This window comes from Spea bombifrons, chromosome 3, assembly GCF_027358695.1.
Source record: "Spea bombifrons isolate aSpeBom1 chromosome 3, aSpeBom1.2.pri, whole genome shotgun sequence".
In the NCBI taxonomy this organism is placed as follows: Eukaryota; Metazoa; Chordata; class Amphibia; order Anura; family Pelobatidae; genus Spea; species Spea bombifrons.
The window spans coordinates 1,623,715-1,642,965 of record NC_071089.1 but is presented as its reverse complement, the minus strand read 5'-3'; the positions used below and the strand labels follow the sequence as shown (position 1 = coordinate 1,642,965).

Genomic DNA, 19,251 nt, shown 5'->3' with positions numbered 1-19,251 from the left:
GCAGGTATTTCATGCTGAAGTCACTCAGCCATGGAACATGTTTTAGGAATAAACGGGTGATTTACTCATTAAAATGTTTGTTCAGTTTGTTGCGCGCAGGCGGCCGGTCGTTAGCGGGGTGAAGTGAAAACAGACATCGTCAGGGGGCTCTTTAATTAGGTTTACGTAACCAATGTGCATTGAATGTGATGTTTGGATGAAACCGCCGGGCGTCGCGTTAGGTTTAGAGGGGTTTCCCAGAACATGGACCACTTAGCCGCAGTGGTCTCCGCTCCTGGACACCCGAATGGGGTCCGTAGGACTGTACATGGAGTGATATCAAGAAGTTAGGCGTCCTGAACGAGACGGAAGGTCCGCGCAGGATGGAACAGTTGGGATTTAAGTTTAAAGCCCCCAGGGCCACGCTTTAAACGCGTCGATGAAGATGTGAAGGCGCCAGAGACGTTGTGAAGATGAACGCCGGGTCCCCAGTCTTGTTCTTCTGGGTCCCTGAAGGGATTTGCAGCCCTTTGCTTCCCACCCTTGTAAAAACAACGTGTGGCTGGGTTTTCTTGGTCCCGCTCCAAAGAGGGGATCCACAGAATGTCTTCAAGGGGACAAATTAACCTACATCCCCCCGAAAAGCCTTCAGGGACCCGGCTCCTGCGCCATTTTGAAGCCATTCAGTACTTTGAATAAACTCAATCAAGCCAAAAGAAGAGCGCCACGCACAAAAATAAAACGTGCAGTGACGGGGACAAAAAGTTCCAAAGCGTGGCGTTTACAACAGGAATTATTAATTTTATTTACCCCGTTTAATCTATAAAGCCATTCCCTGCTGTTTCTATACACATTGGGAGAGATGGAATTAGCAGAGGAAAGGGGGGATCAGCGAAAGAAAGAGAGGCACAAGAAGGAAAGAGGGCTACAGGTAGGAGAAAGGGGCCGTTAGGGAGAAAAGAGAGGATCGGGGGATGAAAAAGGAACACAAGGAGCACAGTGAGGAAAGAGGCCCACAGGAGAAGAAAGAGGGGCACAGAGAGGAAAGAGGGGCACAGAGAGGAAAGAGGGGCACCAGGGTTTGGGGACCAAGGGGCCAAAGAAGACACACACATGCAAAAGGTATGGACTAGAAAAACCTTTATCCATGACATTTGGGGAGTTAATAGATTGTTCTGTGAATGTGACTCTGTGGAGGAGAGCAAAATTGTCCAAAATTCCAATTGTCCCCAATATTTTGTTTGCCGGCGTTACTTTGGGTCGCCGCTCCTCCCGAGCTTCAGGTTGGGATCCATTTCTACCAAACTAAGGAAAAGAATGTTTTCCGGGAAGCAGATGGCGAGTTTCACTGATCCGTCCTCAAAGAATAAAAACGATTTAAATAACCGGGCATGGAGGTGATGCTCGCGGATACCTTGTGTTACGTTAATAAAGATATGCAGAGATCCTAATTTCTCCCCGTTAATTCCGCCTGACAGTCCATCCATCATCCCCTCCCTCCTCTCACTTCCGTTGCGTTATTTCCATCGGTGTTCCGTTCCGAGGAGATTCGGGCTGTGCGTTTCACCGCGTCTGCCTGCGGTCCTCGGGGGAAGGGAAAGCCTAGCGAAGGAACCACAACTAAAGATATTATTTCACCCCCGATAAACAACGCTGAGCGGTAAAGTGGAATGCGGGGAGAACGCGCTCCCCGATGCAAACTCTTATTTAAGGCACTTGTGAAAACCTACATAATGTGGAGGAACGCGTGGAATGCAGCATTATTTGGGTAAAGTGTGAATTATTTTATACGCAGATGATACAGCGGGAGATGATGGCCACTCCCATTTTGGGGTGTAGAGCATGGGTGGATCCAGGTGAGGCAATTGCCCCATAGAGAGAGGCAGCAGCATGGCCCAGTGCATGTGAGTGTGTTAGTGTGCAGGTGTGTGTTAATGTCTGTTTTGTTAGTGTGTGTGTCTGTGTGCAAGCATTGTTATTGTCGAGTGTCTAGTTGTGTTAGTGTCTGTACGCATGTGATTTAATGTGTCTGTTGTGTTAGTGTGAGTGTCTGGTTGGGTTAGAGTCTGTTAGTGTGAGTGTCTGTGTATAAGGATTTGTTAGTGCATGTGAGTGTGTTAGTGTGAGTGTCTGTGTATCTGGATATGTTGGTGCATGTGAGTGTGTTAGTGTGAGTGTCTGTGTATAAGGATATGGTAGTGCATGGGAGTGTGTTAGTGTGAGTGTCTGTGTATAAGGATTTGTTAGTGCATGGGAGTGTGTTAGTGTGAGTGTCTGTGTATCTGGATATGTTGTAGCATGTGAGTGTGTTAGTGTGAGTGTCTGTGTATAAGGATATGTTGGTGCATGGGAGTGTGTTAGTGTGAGTGTCTGTGTATAAGGATATGTTGGTGCATGTGAGTGTGTTAGTGTGAGTGTCTGTGTATAAGGATATGTTGGTGCATGTGAGTGTGTTAGTGTGAGTGTCTGTGTATAAGGATATGTTGGTGCATGGGAGTGTGTTAGTGTGAGTGTCTGCTTGGGTTAGAGTCTGTTAGTGTGAGTGCCCCTCCGGAGATCAGGCTCTGGATCTGTCCCTGGTGGTGAGTGCTGCTTGGCCTACATTGAGGGCTCTATAAAGGAGATTCTGTGGATGGAACCCCTGGGTAAGTCGTGGCCCAGAGCAGATGTGAGAGATCTTCCGATATCCTTCAGAGGTGGAGAGACAGAGCCTCACAGGAGCCTCCACACACCTCGCGCATGCATTGGATGGGGCGAAACGCGTTGGGCACTCACTAGAATACCGTGGAACTGCTGCATGATTTTATGGATTACCGGGGAACCAACCGACCCCCCCCCCCGAGAGATGTTCTAAGACGGAAAGAAGACAGAAGAACAACACGAGGCACGAGAAGAAGTGGAGCTGCATAAAGGGAAGCAGGGAAGCGATCAGCGAAGGCGGAGAGACACTGAGAGAAAGCGAGAGATTGCGAGAGTCAACGAGGGGTACAAGGATGAGCGAGAGTAAAAACGCAACAAATGGCAAAGAAAACCCTGCGTTCTCTGCTTCGTTCTTTTGTTTCCTTGGGGGGCCTCTCCTTATAGGCGATATTTGCACGAATTATCGAAATTGGCAATTTGTACGAATCCTAACGCGCAGGGCCAATTTATCGTCAGGAATAATGGAGTGAATAGTGGAGGAACTGGTACAGAACATTAATCATCTTTATGAAGTAAGAAAGTTTTCCTTCACTGAGAGGGTGGTAGATACATGGAACCACCTCCCAGCAGGGGTGGTAGAGGGTAAAACAGCGAGGGAATTAAACATGCATGGGATAGACATACGGCTCCTGAATCTAAGATGAGACCAGCGACTGATTAAGGTTTGAGTCGTTACAGCAGGAGAAACGGGCGACTTGACGGGGGCCGGATGGGGGCCGATCTGCCGCTGGGTTCTATGTTTCTACTTTTTTCTTCCCAAAGCCTAAAATGATCAACGCCTTTGAGATAAAATACTGATCTTGGTGCACCTTATGTTTAACCTGGAGCTTTCGGGCTCCTTTTCCTCCCCATCTGCCATTCCGGGGGGGTGATTATCTTTTTTTTTTTCTGGGGCGAGATGTCGCACTCCTGTATCTCCTACAAACCAGCGAGGCGGCTCGGAATTTCCCGTAACGCAGACTTCTCCGTGTCAGTTCATCATTTTTCCATTTGCGGGTGTGAAAAAGCTTCGCGGCCGCGGCGACGGAACCTCATCCAACAAATTACCCGGAATTCACCAAAAACCCCCGCGCTTCCACGCACAAAAAAACAAAATCCACAACCAAACCCGCACATTCTTTATGCTTTTTCATGGCTTTTTGGTATTTTTATTTTATACATTTTTTATTTTTTTTATTTCTTAGCTCAATACATTGCTTTATATTTTTATTCTTGTTTTGCATGAATCCCCCCCCAAATAAAAAAAGTATATTATATAGAAATATTATATGACCAGCGCAATATTAAAAAAAAAACAAGAAAATTGCTCAATAAATTCTGTATATTACACTTATTTTTTTTTTGTTTGTTTTTGAGCAAAAAAATAAAAATAGGATGGAAATTGCTTTGATTTTAAAGAAAAATACACAATAAAAAAAATGTAATTGTTTCTCACGCATTGCAGAAAAAATAAAATGATTAAAAAATATATAAAAAAAACAACAATGTATAAAATATATTCTTAAATTCTAATAATTCTTAAATTATTTTTTTTTGATGTGTAAAATGACGGCTATTTTTTTGGGGTGAGAATTAAGGTTTTGTGGCGTTCTTGCCGTGAGAGGTAAGCGGGAGGAATTCTTCTATATATTTATATATTATTTGTGTCCGATCCGTTCTCGGCCCTTTCTCCTGGAGGCGAATCCATCATTCAAGCCTTAGAAATGATTATTATGGGATGTCGTTACGTTGTGCAGCGAGACACCCGGCTTCTAATAAACGTCACTTTTCATAAGATCGGAGATTTCTCTCGCTTTTCTTCTCGGTTATATGTTTGCCGTATGGCGCGGTCTGCGTTTCTTATACCCCCGCCTCGTTTCACTGAATATATATATATCCTTCCGGTGACGCCGATCCGTGGAATTCAGATCATTCTCATATCTACCGGAGAGTCAAAAGACTGCGTTATACAGGATCTCCCGCCGGTATTTATTACTATTTATAACTTTCAGAAATATTAAGACATTTATATTTTTTTCTTTTTGAAAGTTGTAGTTTTTTGCCCCATAATATAATGTTTTATATGATTTGTATGATTCTCGCTCTCTTATCTGAACCTCAATCTACTAAACACCGCGACTCCTTATCATACTGCCTGTGGGGAACAATAGAATGGCTCGGTCTTAATCACCCAGCCAGACTCTCTGGCTAATGGAAGTCTATGGAGGAACGGACTTCATTAGCATCGCCATAAAGCATCAGCTCAGTGTGGTGTTTGAGCCGGGAAACTCACCCAAAATATCACATGACTGACAGCACCGGCGGCTCCCGGTCTGCAGATAAAGGGAGTTTATTGGAAGAAAATGAGATAAAAGCAGGTTTTTGTCCATAAAAGGTGGGATTTTGGTTCTGTATTCACTCACTTGTCCCATCAAGGCCCCCCAGTGGGAGGTGAGTCTGAACTTAGAGCCAGTGTTACTGAGCTAAGACTAAAGACTGGGCTACCAACCCAGGGCTTTGCATATGTTAGCCATTTAACCCTTAACAGGGAGCTTAAACCACAAAGATTAAAGGTTTTTTTTCACCTCCATTCTCAGTGGAGCAGGTGAAAGAGAGAGGGAGAGAGAGAGAGAGAGGGGGCGCAAGGGGGAGAGAGCAGAAGAAGTTGTGAGAGGAGGAGGAAGAGGAGGTACGAGATGAAGAGGAGAAGGTGAGCGAGAGAGAGAGGGGGGGAGATGAAAGGAGTGAGAGAGATGGAGAAAGGAAGAGGGCGAGAGAGTGAGTGTGTGTATGGTGTTAGAGTGAGTGTCTGTAAGGAGATGGTCTTAGAGTGAGTGTGTGTATGGTGCTAGAGTGAGTGTCTGTAAGGAGATGGTCTTGGAGTGAGTGTGTGTATGGTGATAGAGTGAGTGTCTGTAAGGAGATGGTCTTAGAGTGAGTGTATATGGTGTTAGCGTGTTTTAATGCATGGTGTTAGCGTGAGTGTGTGCATACAGCGTGTGGTGTCGGGGTAAGTGGGGAGGAAGTGTGTGTAAGTGTACGATATTACAGTGTGGTTTTTTACTGGGGGGCAGCAACAAAATAAGACACCCAGATGCCACCGACTCAAGGCTGACCCCTGTAGAGAAAGTTGGGTACAACGGGGACTGAGGGGCAAAAATAAATCAGAGGGCGAGAGCAGCGAATGTCCTGCGCACAGCAGATTTAACCATTTCAGCAGTGGGGAGGTGACACTGAGCGCCGCTCACGGACTGAGCTGTCTTTGGACGCTGTGCGTGTGGAGAAGCCATCGGTGTCAACAGCAAATAATCACCCACCAGCTACAACATAACTGTCAGGACTGCTCTGGTCCTGTCGGCAGCTATGCATTATTGGGATTTTTATCAGTAAGGAGCTTTGTGATACGAGTTATACAATTCTTGTAAGAAAAGGACAGATTAGGGCCACATGCGGGACAGTTGGCAGGTATGTACCAGATATTTTGCGTTTGGAGGTAGTTAGACCAGACCCTGACTCTGGGAGCAGATGCACCGAGCAAAATCAAATCATTATTATTTTCCGTGAATAGACCCCGCGTGAGCGCTCCGTATTCACACCTCTTGTGGGATCAACTGATCTGCATAAACTTGGTTTAGTGAATAAGCCCCACAGATTTGCTTTATGATGTCATCATTAATATTTATGCCTGTGGGCACCATTAACATTACATATTTCCTATCCACACCCTATTGCCCCCAAAATGTCACATGGTCCACGAGCCAACCCCATCCAAACCACATGTGACACTAGAACGACCACCAGGAGGCGCTGGGGAGAAAAAAAAAACTTTCGCCCAGACCCAAAAACTGCGTAAAGTGCCACTTCTGGCCCCGTGGAACTCCAGCGGCTGCAGTTCTGAGGTCGTTTAGGTCACATGACGGCTCGTGAGGTCACAGCGCCTGCAGAGTAAAGCTGGTGTGGAAGTAGGAAGAAGCCGGATTATTGTTCAGTGATTTATATAGCGCCATCATATTCCGTAGCGCCGTACACTGATGGCCCGAGATGGGCCGCTGATTCCCGCATAAAGGTGGATCGGGACGACCAGCCCCCAGCGGATGATTTTAAGGCTATAAAATAATGAATAAGATTTGTTTTTAGTTACATTTTAACTGCTTGAACACAGGTTGGATAATCAGAGTCCCGACAACAAGGACTTACAGAATCCAGCAATGCTTTATAACCCCCCACCTGTGCACTATACCCCCCTATAACCCTCAAAAGAGGGACGTTTATTTCCAGGCAGGAAGAACAAGAGGCCATCATCTAAAACTTGAAGGTCAAAGGCTTAGATGGAATTAAAGGAAGGGTGGAGGATAAGTGGAACAGCCTCCCAGCAGAGGTGGTAGAGGGTAATACAGTGAGGGTATTAAACACGCATGGGATAGACATACGGCTCCTGAATCTAACGACTGATTAAGGTTCTAGTCTTTACAGCAGGAGAAACGGGCGACTAGACGGGGGCCGGATGGGGGCCGATCTGCCGGCGGGTTCTGGATTTGTATAAATTGTTAAAGTGTTTTAGTAAAATAACCAATAAAATTAGAATGCGAGCCTACAGACTTTATAAAGCAAATATATCTATTTCTCTATCATCTATTATTATTATTATTATTATATTATTGTTATTATTGTTATTATTGTTATTATTGTTATTATTGTTATTATTGTTGCTATATTATTATTACTTCATGGTAAAGCTGTTTAACCCCATAATGACAAAGCCTGTACATGTACGGGCTCAAAATGCATTGTTTTCAATGGGTTTAGGGACAGCCCATTGTCCTTAAGGGGTTAAATCTACATTAATGCATACAGATATGTCGCTATAAACTCCTCAAATGCATTAAATGTTATGTTTTACCCTTGAGGTGCCATGAGGATGCCGCTATCCTCTCGCCCTAATACATGGCCGCAGAGTATCACAGCCAAACTGCATAGAACACAGCATTGTCCGATAACCTGGGGCAAAAGGGGTTAATTTAAAAATATATACATATTAGCCCCGGAGACCGTGTCAGGGACTCAACGTCCAAATATCAGAACCCAATTAATAAATAATACGGTGTATTCCGGGTCATTCTGGACAATTTGTTACAGTTTGGTAAGAAGTAATAAATATAAATGATTTGACATTATTTTTAAATAATATTATTTAGTTACTTTTTGGTCTCCTCTGCACCCTTTCAGTGTCAGGGAGCTCTGCAAACCTTGGCTTTGCACACAATGGGTTTTTTATTTTTAAATATTTATTATTTTTTTATTTTAAAATGTTTATTATTATTATTAGTAGTATTATTGTTGTTATTATTGTTGTTATTATTATTGTTATTGTTGTTGTTATTTTTATGTAAATAAGTAGGTAACGCATGGATGCAGACACCAGACAGAAACGAGAAGGCAGAGAACAGACATCCAGCCTGCCCGGCACACCTGCCACATCCTGGGGCCCCAGAGCTGCCCTGTGCTGCCCCTAGGGGCCCCTCTCCTTGCACACCCCCCCCAGACACCCCCCCCCCCCCATGGCTCTTCATGGAACCTGGCTTTCTGGATCCGAACTGCTCTCGGTGACTTCAGGATGGAGAGATCTGCGGCTGCTTCTCGCATCATCCAGCAGGTCTGTGAAACAGAGAGAGAGAAGGAGACACAGAGACAGAATGAGAGAGAGAGAGAGAGAGAGAGAGAGAGAGACAGAGAGAGAGACAGAGAGAGAGAGAGACAGAGAGACAGAATGAGAGAGAGAGAGAGAGAGAGAGAGAGAGAGAGAGAGGAGAGAGAGAGAGAATGAGAGAGAGGAAAAAGAGAGAGAGGGAGAGAGAGAGAGAGAGAGAGACACAGAGACAGAATGAGAGAGAGAGACAGAATGAGAGAGAGAGAGAGAGAGAGACAGAGAGAGAGGGAGAGAGAGAGAGAGAAGGAGACACAGAGAGAGAGAGAGAGAGAGAGAGAGAGAGAGAGAGAAGAGAGGAGAAAGAGAGAGACAGAGAGAGAGAGAGAGAGAGAGAGAAGGAGACACAGAGAGAGAATGAGAGAGAGGAGAAAGAGAGAGAAGGAGAGAGAGACAGAGAAGAGAGAGGAGAAAGGGAGAGGAGAGGGGCAGTGAGGACGGGACTCGGTGTAATTGCTCCTGGGGGAGGCAGGGGATGGGGCAGGGGATGGGGCAGGGGATTGGGGCAGGGGGCGGGCCTCCAATACAACTCCCCTCATATAATTGGTCGTCTGATTTTTCATATAAAGTGGAGGGGAATCAAACAGCGGAGAGAGGAGAGAGGCGCCGGGGAGAGAGGGTAGAGGAGCGCCGGGGAGAGAGGGTAGAGGATCGCTGCTGCTGCCGCCGCCTGTCCTGTTCGGGGGGATTCTGCGATCCTGCCGGGGGGCGTCGGATGGTTCCAACACATTAACCCTTCACAGTCCGAGGACAGGGATTTCTGGCCGTCAGAAGGAGTGCGGGGGGTGCAGCCGCCTTTGGAGTGAAGCATCTCTGGACTTAAGGGCATTTTTGGGGCATCTGTGCGCACGGGGGCAGTACTGCTGGGGCAGTTGTGTTTGGGGAGCAGGAGATTACCCCCCCCCCCGCCCCGGTCTGTTTAATGCTCTGGCCCCGGTGTGGATTCCCAAAACCAACTTTACTCCCCCCCCCCGATCTGCCTCTCAGGGGTAAAGAAGCCCCCCAGACCCCGCCGCTTTGAATGCAGTGAGGACTCTCCGGATCGCTGTGGATCTACTGGATCATATGAAGTGCTGGGAGTCGGAGTCCTCCCTCTGCACGGCGTTACTGGGGGTACATAGGCTGCCACCCCGTCTCCCCCATACCCAGGATCGGGGGGCAGGGAATCTCCGCAGGGCGAGACCCCCGAGTGGCCGGAATATACGGGATCCAGACGCGGATTGTTCGTGGAGCGATCGTTCCCCGGCTCGTGGAGCCTGAGCGGGGCACTGTGGCTGCGCTGGCCGCCTGACTCGCACTGTCCCCGGGCAGGGGCAGACAGAACGCCCCGCTGAGGGCTCCGAGCCCCTCTCACTGGATGACTGATGCGGCAGCGGAGCTGAAGGATGGAGATCTTCTGGCTTTTCTTACTGCCCCTCATCCCCAGACACAGCAGGGGGCAAGGAGTGTACGGTAAGGGGGGCTGGGGTGGGAGATTGGGGGACGGAAGGGGTCTTTGGGGGTCTTTGCTGTTGTATTTGGGAATAAAATGCAAAGTCCTCGAGAAGTCAGTCTCCCCAAAACTACCCAGCGACTGCATGCGATTTATTACCCCCCAAAACTACCCAGCGACTGCATGCGATTCACTACCCCCAAAACTACCCAGCGACTGCATGCGATTCACTACCCCCCAAAACTACCCAGCGACTGCATGCGATTCACTACCCCCCAAAACTACCCAGCGACTGCATGCGATTTACTACCCCCCAAAACTACCCAGCGACTGCATGCGATTCACTACCCCCCAAAACTACCCAGCGACTGCATGTGATTTACTACCCCCCAAAACTACCCAGCGACTGCATGCGATTTACTACCCCCCAAAACTACCCAGCGACTGCATGCGATTCACTACCCCCCAAAACTACCCAGCGACTGCATGCGATTTACTACCCCCCAAAACTACCCAGCGACTGCATGCGATTCACTACCCCCCAAAACTACCCAGCGACTGCATGCGATTTATTACCACCCCCCAAAACTACCCAGCGACTGCATGCGATTCACTACCCCCCAAAACTACCCAGCGACCGCATGCGATTTACTACCCCCCAAAACTACCCAGCGACCGCATGCGATTTACTACCCCCCAAAACTACCCAGCGACCGCATGCGATTTACTACCCCCCAAAACTACCCGTCTGCATGCGATTCACTACCCCCCAAAACTACCCAGCGACTGCATGCGATTCACTACCCCCAAAACTACCCAGCGACTGCATGCGATTCACTACCCCCCAAAACTACCCAGCGACTGCATGCGATTTACTACCCCCCCAAACTACCCAGTGACTGCATGCGATTCACTACCCCCAAAACTACCCAGCGACTGCATGCGATTTACTACCCCCCAAAACTACCCAGCGACTGCATGCGATTTACTAACCCCCAAAACTACCCAGCGACTGCATGCGATTTACTACCCCCCAAAACTACCCAGCGACTGCATGCGATTTACTACCCCCCAAAACTACCCGTCTGCATGCGATTTATTACCCCCCAAAACTACCCAGCGACTGCATGCGATTTACTACCCCCCAAAACTACCCAGCGACTGCATGCGATTTACTACCCCCCAAAACTACCCAGCGACTGCATGCGATTTACTACCCTAAAACTACCCTAGAGCCCCTATTTACCCCAGCAGGGATCTCACATTCTAACAGATTCCCAAAATTAAAGACCCTAAATCCTGGTTTGTACCCCCTGCCCCATGCAGAGCCTGCTGGGGTCTCCCTGGGGTTATTCAGTATTTATTTGCCCTTACATATAAAGCCTTGTATTGCCACAGCACCCCCTCCCAATGCCCTGTATAAGGGCATTGCTGCCCCAGCCACCCGGGCTGCCCCTGCCCCTCTCTCCCCTCTGTCTAGACGTGAATGCATGCCATGCCCTGAGCCGCTTCCAGTGGCAATAACTCATGCCATAAACGTGCCACAGCATAGAGCGGTACAGAGCGCCTGGCACTGCCAGCTCATAGTGCAGCACAGGGTGACATGCGCAACACAATCCCAGGGCAATGCAGTGTGCAACAAGGGGTTAAAAGAGTCTAGGAGCACAACGGAGTCACCGGATAAAATGCAGAGCCATATATTAAGGTCGCAGAAGATGCATTGCGGAGCAATAAAGACCCACTTCAGGGCAGTGCATTGCAGAGCGCTCCGGCTGGGAAGGGGTTAACGATACCTTGCAGCTTTGGGGAGAATCTCTGCCAATTTGGTGAAAACTGGCAAACTTCCTGCCACTTTTGGTGCCAGTTTAGGTGGAATTCTTTCTCTCTTTTTTTTTGCAACTGGTTGTTTCTTGGAATGAATGGAAATGATGTCACACATGATGCGTGTTATTAAGTTTCACATATGATGCGTGTTATTAAGCGTCACGCATGATGCGTGTTATTAAGCGTCACACATGATGCGTGTTACGTGATTGCCCGGTGTGCCGGCAGAGGTGGCACGGGATAAGGCGGGCAGGATTTAATTTGTGGGCACAGAGGCGGCGTGTGCTTTCCGTCATTTTAGGAAGAAAAGGGTCTGATGAAGAATCTTGTTACAAAGTATCACACGGGGGGGGCATTATTCAGATAACCGCAGGGTTACCGGCAACAAAGCTTACAATCTAATCGTGGTCCTGTGGAAGCTTCACGCTCTGTTCTGCAGTGATGTAAGGGTTAATGATATGGAGATGGAGAAGTTACAATGTTACCCCTTTAGATACATTTTATTTGGGCTGGGGGGGGTTACTCCGGCTCGGGGGTCTGACGGCTTCCTGTTGGGGGGGGGGTCTGAGGGTTGATAACTTGGAGAGATTTCACTCCATGGAGAGAGCTTGGATGTTATTGCATTGGGGGCCGTTAGGATACAGAGCATGGAGAATAGGGGGTAGTTTGGATTAAAAAGCCCCCCCAGGTTATCATCACCACCCCCCATTAATGCCCTTACAGTTTGCGGGGTCTTTACAGGCCGACCCAAAGTACCCCCAACAGCTGGTATCTAGAGCTTTTACTTTTAACCCCTTCAGTGTTTATGATAATGAAAGTCGGTGCACCTGAGCGGAGTCACCTAAGCGGCCCCAAATCCCTGATACCCCAAATCCCTGATACCCCAAATCCCTGATACCCCAAATCCCCGATACCCCAAATCCCTGGTACCCCAAATCTCTGATATCCCCGAGACCCCAAATCCCTGATACCCCAAATCCCTGGTACCCCAAATCTCTGATATCCCCGAGACCCCAAATCCCTGATACCCCAAATCCCTGGTACCCCAAATCCCTGATACCCCTGATGCCCCAAATCCCTGATGCCCCTAAGGAGTCGAGAGCCTTGAATGAATGAAGGTTGTACAGAACGCCGTCGTAGCATCAGTTTTTTTTTTTTTACTAAACACAAAGTGGAGTTAAAGCAGAGCGACCATAAATAAGGGGGTCTTTACCCCGTTTCATTTATAACCCCGTTCCCTGCTGTTTCTATACACATTATCGGGGCTTTTAGGGCTGTAGAACCCTGCGATCCCCTCATACCCAGCAAACATTCCGACCTCCTAGAGAAGAGGGGCATCGGGGAGGAGAGAGGGGCATCAGAGGAAAAAGAGGGGCATCAGGGGATAGGTATTATTATTATTATGGTTTTGTTACCACTGTTGCTGTATACCTGTTCCCTGCCTACACTACTCCTTCTGGAGGACTGGTGTCCCAGCTGGAGGACAGGTTTGTTGGATGTCTCATGCATTATACATGGAGCTCCCGCTGTGTTTACAGTCGTATAACCCGAGAGAGCGCTGGGATCCTCGGGACGTCTCGGCGGATTATCTCACAACCTTTCTTCCCCGGGGAGGAATATTCTGTCTGCGCTGCGTGGGTTAACTGAACGGCCGCGCATGGGGGGGGGCTCTGCGCAGTTACATACGAGAGTGACAGTGTGTGTGTGTATGAGTGTGATTGTGTGAGTGTATGAGTGTGACAGTATGTGTGTGTGATTGTGTGTGTGATTGTGTGCATGTGTGTGTGTGAGTGTGATTGCGTGTGTGTATGAGTGTATGTAAGTGTGTTTATGTACATGGATAACACTTATTATAGTATCTTAAATGACAAATTCGTAATTATATTGTGATGCGCTTGGGCCACATTTTATGCAGATCGGCCCCATCCGGCCCCCGTCTAGTCGCCCGTTTCTCCTGCTGTAAAGACTCAAACCTTAATCAGTCATTGGTCTCGTCTTAGATTCAGGAGCCGTATGTCTATCCCATGCATGTTTAATACTCTCACTGTATTACCCTCTACCACCTCTGCTGGGAGACTGTTCCACTCATCTACCACCCTCTCAGTAAAGTAAAACTTCCTTCCATCCCATCTCAGATTCTCTAGCGTTGGATTCCGGTCTCTTGTTGGAACTTTTCTCCTCCTTTGGAATAAACGTCCCCCCCCCGTCCTTGGTTGAGGGGCGATGGATGCTGTTCTCCCCCAATCACAAAATGTGTCCCGGGGACTGCCCTCGCGAAGTGTGACTGTTGGCAGCTATGAGACATTAAATGAGAAGATAAAGTCCCAGCTTCTGAAAAAAAAGAAGCAAATATGACTTTTTATAAAAACTTTTATTTTTTTTAGCAATAAACTTTATTTATTACTTTTGAAGCTACAAATTTCTGTTCCTTTGCTTGATTTTGGGGCGATTGTCAGGTTTTGTTTTTTTCAATAGAAAAGTTGAATGGTTAACTCTTTCCTGACAGGGAGGCAGAGATTGACTGAATTGCTTGAAATGCCCGATGCGCCACTAGGGGGCGCTCGCCGTGTCCTCGGGGTCTGTCGGCAGTGTGACAGCGGAGCGATAAGGATCCGAGTCCCAGACGCCGCCGCAGCTCCCGAGATAAAGTCCTCATCTTTCTGATGTAAATCTGATGTGGTAAAAGATCTGCCCCAGCTGCCTCGAAGCAAATTTGGAGCGGTCTCACTTGTGGCCATGTGACCTGCTGCCTCTTTCACAAAAAGGTTAAGTCAATGCAAAGCCCCGCCCTCAGCCACACCTCTAACCACACCCTCTAAAGAAAAGCCCCCCCCGGGACAGTATGAAATATTATATATGGGGTTCAGGACATTTCCGGTTCTCCTCACCTATTTTTGGGAAGTTTCTAAAAAAAAAAAAAAAGTCACAAATTCTAAATCTAAAAAAAAAAATCTGAACCCAAAATCAGGATAGGCGACGAGTGATGTCACTTTTCATATCTCCTTCACCGGGGTTGGAATGTGACCCAAAAATTATATTTCTAAAAAAAAAAAAGTCTCAAAAATTGAAATTTTTTGTTTGTTTTTTAGATAAAATTCAGAACATCCCGTTTTTGGTGCCTTTTGTGCTCCTTTAAGAAATCGAGGATTTAATCCTTTTTTTTTGTTGTTTTTTCCTCCCCATATGCTGCTCTCGCCTCGTAAATAATCTGATTGTAAATATCCCGGAAACGGTCACGTTGTTTTATTTTTTTGGGGGATATAAATCCGTCTCTCGCGCTCGGATGTCTCACCCCCCTCCCCCCCGCTCGGCAGATGGGGGCTAGCGGGAAGCCTCGGCTACCGGCTGGGCAACTTCTTGGCGCGGGCCGCGGCCTCTGGATTATGGCGCGATTTACAGGGAGCTGCTGAGACACCGCAGGCCCTCGCCAACAACCGGCAAATAAATAACCGCGATAAACACATCAAGAAAAAAGAGCAGGGGGAGCCGGAGATAAATCTAGAGTGCTAATCACCGGGCGGCAGCGGAACCAGCGCCAGCAAATTACCCCGACCGGCGCAACGACTTTGGGGCAAAAAAAAGCTGCCGGCTTCCCTGTAAATGCCCAGCGATGGGGCTGATAAATGTCAGTTTAGTGAATATCACCCTTAAACCTGCGCAGCATGCGGCCGGCGCCGAATTCTCGCATCGATCGCCCGTCAAACGTCGTATTAACCACTTAAAGCGGAAAAATATTGGAAGTCGATTCGCCGCGGCAACGAGCGCTTACCTGAATTCTGTTATAAAAAACGGGCATTTCGGCAAATTTCATTTAATCCGGGATTTATAGGAAAAAAGAGGCTCCCCAGATATTGCGAATAATCGAGTGAAATAAATTATTGGGAAAATCCCGCTGAGCCTCTTTAACCCCTAAAGCCTCGCTCCGCGCTCACCGGCCGCCACGACACCGGAAAATGTATAAAATATATCAAATATTCATAAATCGATCAATAATAAATAACGTCCGTTCCGCTGTGGGTGGGGCTTTCCCTCTAATTCTTTAGCTATCACCAAAAACACAGCTTTTGATTGAGCCTCTACCACTTCTGCTGGGAGGCTGTTCCACTTCTCCACCCTCTCAGTAAAGTAAAACTTCCTTCCGTTCCATCTTGTTGTAACTTTTCTCCTCCTTTGAAATAAATTCCCTCCCGTCCTTTATTAACTCTTTATGTATTTAAATGTCTCTCCCACCCCCTCTCTCTCTCCCATACCCCCTCTCTCTTTACTCCCCATCTCTCTCCTATCACCTTTTTCTCTTCTCCCTCCCCTGTCTCTCTGCCCCCCCTTACAAAAAATTACTGCAGTTTTTCTGAAGTAATACTGCAGTTTTTTGGACATGAAAAAACTCCAATACTGCACTTTTAGTGCAGTATTGCTGCACATTTACTGCAGTTTTACTGCATTTGTACTTCACTGTACTGCAGTTTTACTGCACATTTACTGCACTTTTTTTTATATTGCAAACCTACAGTTGTAATTCAATATACTGCAGCTTTATTGCTTCCGTACAAAAATAACTGCAGTACAATGAAGTACAAATGCAGTAAATGTGCAGTAGTGCAGTTTTTTCATGTCCAAAAAACTGCAATATTACTTCAGAAAAACTGCAGTAATTTTTTCGTAAGGGCCATCCCATCTCTGTCTCTCTCCCGTCCCTCTCTCTCTCGCCGACTCTCCTTACGGGGGATTATCCGGGGGTCTCCGACGTGTAGCCGACTCTCCTTACCGGGGATTATCCGGGGGTCCCCGACGTGTAGCCGTCTCTCTATGGATTGTTTTTTTTTGTCCAATAACAGCAGGAATTCACGTCGGTTTAAAGCTGCGGTTCCACCGAGACGTTTTTTCTCAGCTTTCCTAAACCCCTGGGATTATTCCGTCTGCCTCTTGTGTTCGTTAAAAAACTCTTTCCTGTTTTAAGATAAAGTCCCTTTCTTCTGTAGTTTCTTGGTGAAAACCTCCCAGCGGACCCTCTTCATTCGTTCCCTCCGCACGGACCCTCTTCATTCGTTCCCTCCGCACGGACCCTCTTCATTCGTTCCCTCCGCACGGACCCTCTTCATTCGTTCCCTCCGCACGGACCCTCTTCATTCGTTCCCTCCGCACGGACCCTCTTCATTCGTTCCCTCCGCACGGACCCTCTTCATTCGTTCCCTCCGCACGGACCCTCTTCATTCGTTCCCTCCGCACGGACCCTCTTCATTCGTTCCCTCCGCACGGACCCTCTTCATTCGTTCCCTCCGCACGGACCCTCTTCATTTGTTCCCTCTGCTCTGGCTGCATCTTCTAACCCCTCAGAAAGGCCGTTAGTTTAAGGGGGGCTGGGAGTGGTGGTACGAGGTCAGACTGCTGTGATGTCATACATCAGCTTTGACAGAATGATACAACTCTGTTGCTAAGCAGCTGCTGTATCTTAATAAACCATTCAATGCAGATGGGTAAAAACCTCGCATGCACCCCTTTAACCTTTATCGGGGGGGGGGTCCAATGTGGAACTTTTTGCTACATTTACGTTATTTATGAGAATATAAAACTTTGGGCTTTATTTTGTAATCCCGGCCAACCAATCGGTGGGTTTTATATTTAGAGAAATAATGTTATTTCTAAACCCCAGCGGAACGAATCCCCGCAGCATGCGCGGCCCACGCTGCCTCTCACCGCGTTCCGTCAGAAAGGACACCGTCTTCTAAACCCGCGGCGATCTCCATTCATCTCGCTTCTCGTATAAATAGCGGCGGATCTGCCTTCCTGCCCCAGCTGAATGCCCCAGAAGACGGCTTTCGCAGATCGATTGTTGGTTGTTTCTGATTGGTTCTGAATCTTTAGGGGGCGCTCGATGCCGGCGTTGAGTTTCCCTAAAGTAAATAGTTCTTAATTTTAAAAATATTCAAAAATAATCGTTGGTAAATTATTACATTTATTAAATATATATTAAAAAAAAAAATTCTCAACACAAAAACTCTGAGCCGCTCCGCATTTTATATATTTTTTTTAATTATTTTTTTTAATGATTTAAATGATTTTTTATTTGATTGTGTTTTCGTTTATTATTTATTTATTAATTTCTCGCCATTATTTGATTCTCGTTCTTAGAAACATTTTTTCCGGAATGTCTTTGATGAAATTGGCATTAATTGAGTCCACGTGAAGTTTGCCGATGACTGTCCTGCAAAAACCGGGACGGTTGGGAAGTATGCAGCGTCTTCTGTCCTGGAGATATTTTCCGTATCATCGGGTTAATAACCGCAGGGAATGAACGTTTTTTACGATTCATTTCCCCACGAAATGTCTGTTTTTTAGCATTTGTTTTGGGGCTATTTCTCTAATTAGTAGATTTAAGATTTTTTTAGCTCGTTTAACCCTTTCAAGGCTTACGATTGTCTCTGTTGCTAGAAAGCTGCATTGCGGTGGTTAAACTTGTAACACAGCAGTGGGAGCTTCCAAAGAAACCCCCCCAACGGTTTAAAGTCATCGTTGCCGACAGCTAATAAAATGATGCAGCTTGCGGGATGCGCGTCCCCTGAATAATGAAACCTGTAAGACCCCCAGACAATGACCCCCCCCCGGGGTCCGTTGACATTGATTTGCTGTTAGTTGAAGTGAACATCAAACCGCATGCAAGAAACATCGATTCAAAGCGCAGAGAGAATCCGCAAGCATCCTCTGCCCAGTGGTGATGGTAATAGTGATTCTGCCTCCATACGTGGGGGTGTGGCTGGTACGCGGGGGTGTGGCTGGTACGCGGGGGTGTGGCTGGTACGCGGGGGCGCAGCTTTCCCCAGACTTTTTACCTGACTTTGTGCTCTATTGCTGGGTAACCTCTTTATCTCTCCCCTTTCTCGTTATCTCTCCCCTTTCTCGTTATCTGTCATCCTCTTTCGATTTGCCTCACCTCGTGTTTCTCTATCTCTCCCCTCTCTGTAGATCTCCTCTTTCTCATGAGCTCTCCTCCTCTTTATCTCTTCCTACCGCTCTCCCTTTTCTCTTTAATCTCTCACCTTTCTCATGATATTCTCTTTTTTTCTCTCTCATTTCTTCCATTTCACTTTATCTCTCCCTTGTCTCCTCTTTTTCTCATTATCTCTCCCACTTATCTCTCTTCTTTCTCTATCCCCCTCTTCTCTTTATCTCTATCTCTCTCTTCTATCTCTTTATAACTTCCCTTTGACCCCATCTCTTCTCCTTGTCATTATTCCCCCCCTTCTCTCTCCCCCTTACCAGCGCTCCTCTTTCTCTCCCCTTCGCTTACCTTTCTTATGTCCTGCGCTGCGGCCTCTGTCAGCTCACTAGCGAGGCCACTGAGAGTGGGGGCATCAGGGGAGGAAAAAGAGGCACGTAGATTAGGGGGGGGGCAAAGAGGGACTGGCCGGCTCTATAGGACACTTGTACATGCGGTGGGAGTTAAATGAAAAAAAATCTAAACTGCGTGACATCACATTACGTGTAAGAGCTGGCAGCAAATCCGGGACTGTTGGCACCTATGTATCCCCCGCCCCATGGCCTGGCACAGAATGATTCAATTTAGAAGCTTCAAAAGAGACCTTCGTTATGTGTATCGCTCGCCAACGATGGGTTAACGATGATGTCATATTCCAAC

At 47.3% G+C, this 19,251-nt stretch overlaps 1 protein-coding gene across 1 annotated transcript in view; it reads left to right on the top strand.

Moving 5' to 3' along the window:
- The first annotated feature begins 9,396 nt into the window (after window positions 1-9,396).
- Window positions 9,397-19,251, top strand: part of MDGA1 (MAM domain containing glycosylphosphatidylinositol anchor 1) — a 99,483-nt gene continuing 89,628 nt past the window's right edge. Inside the window, exon 1 of the mRNA XM_053459830.1 lies at window positions 9,397-9,814. Coding sequence (XP_053315805.1) covers window positions 9,748-9,814 — 67 coding nt within the window. The 5' untranslated portion in view covers window positions 9,397-9,747. The remainder of the gene's footprint in view (window positions 9,815-19,251) is intronic.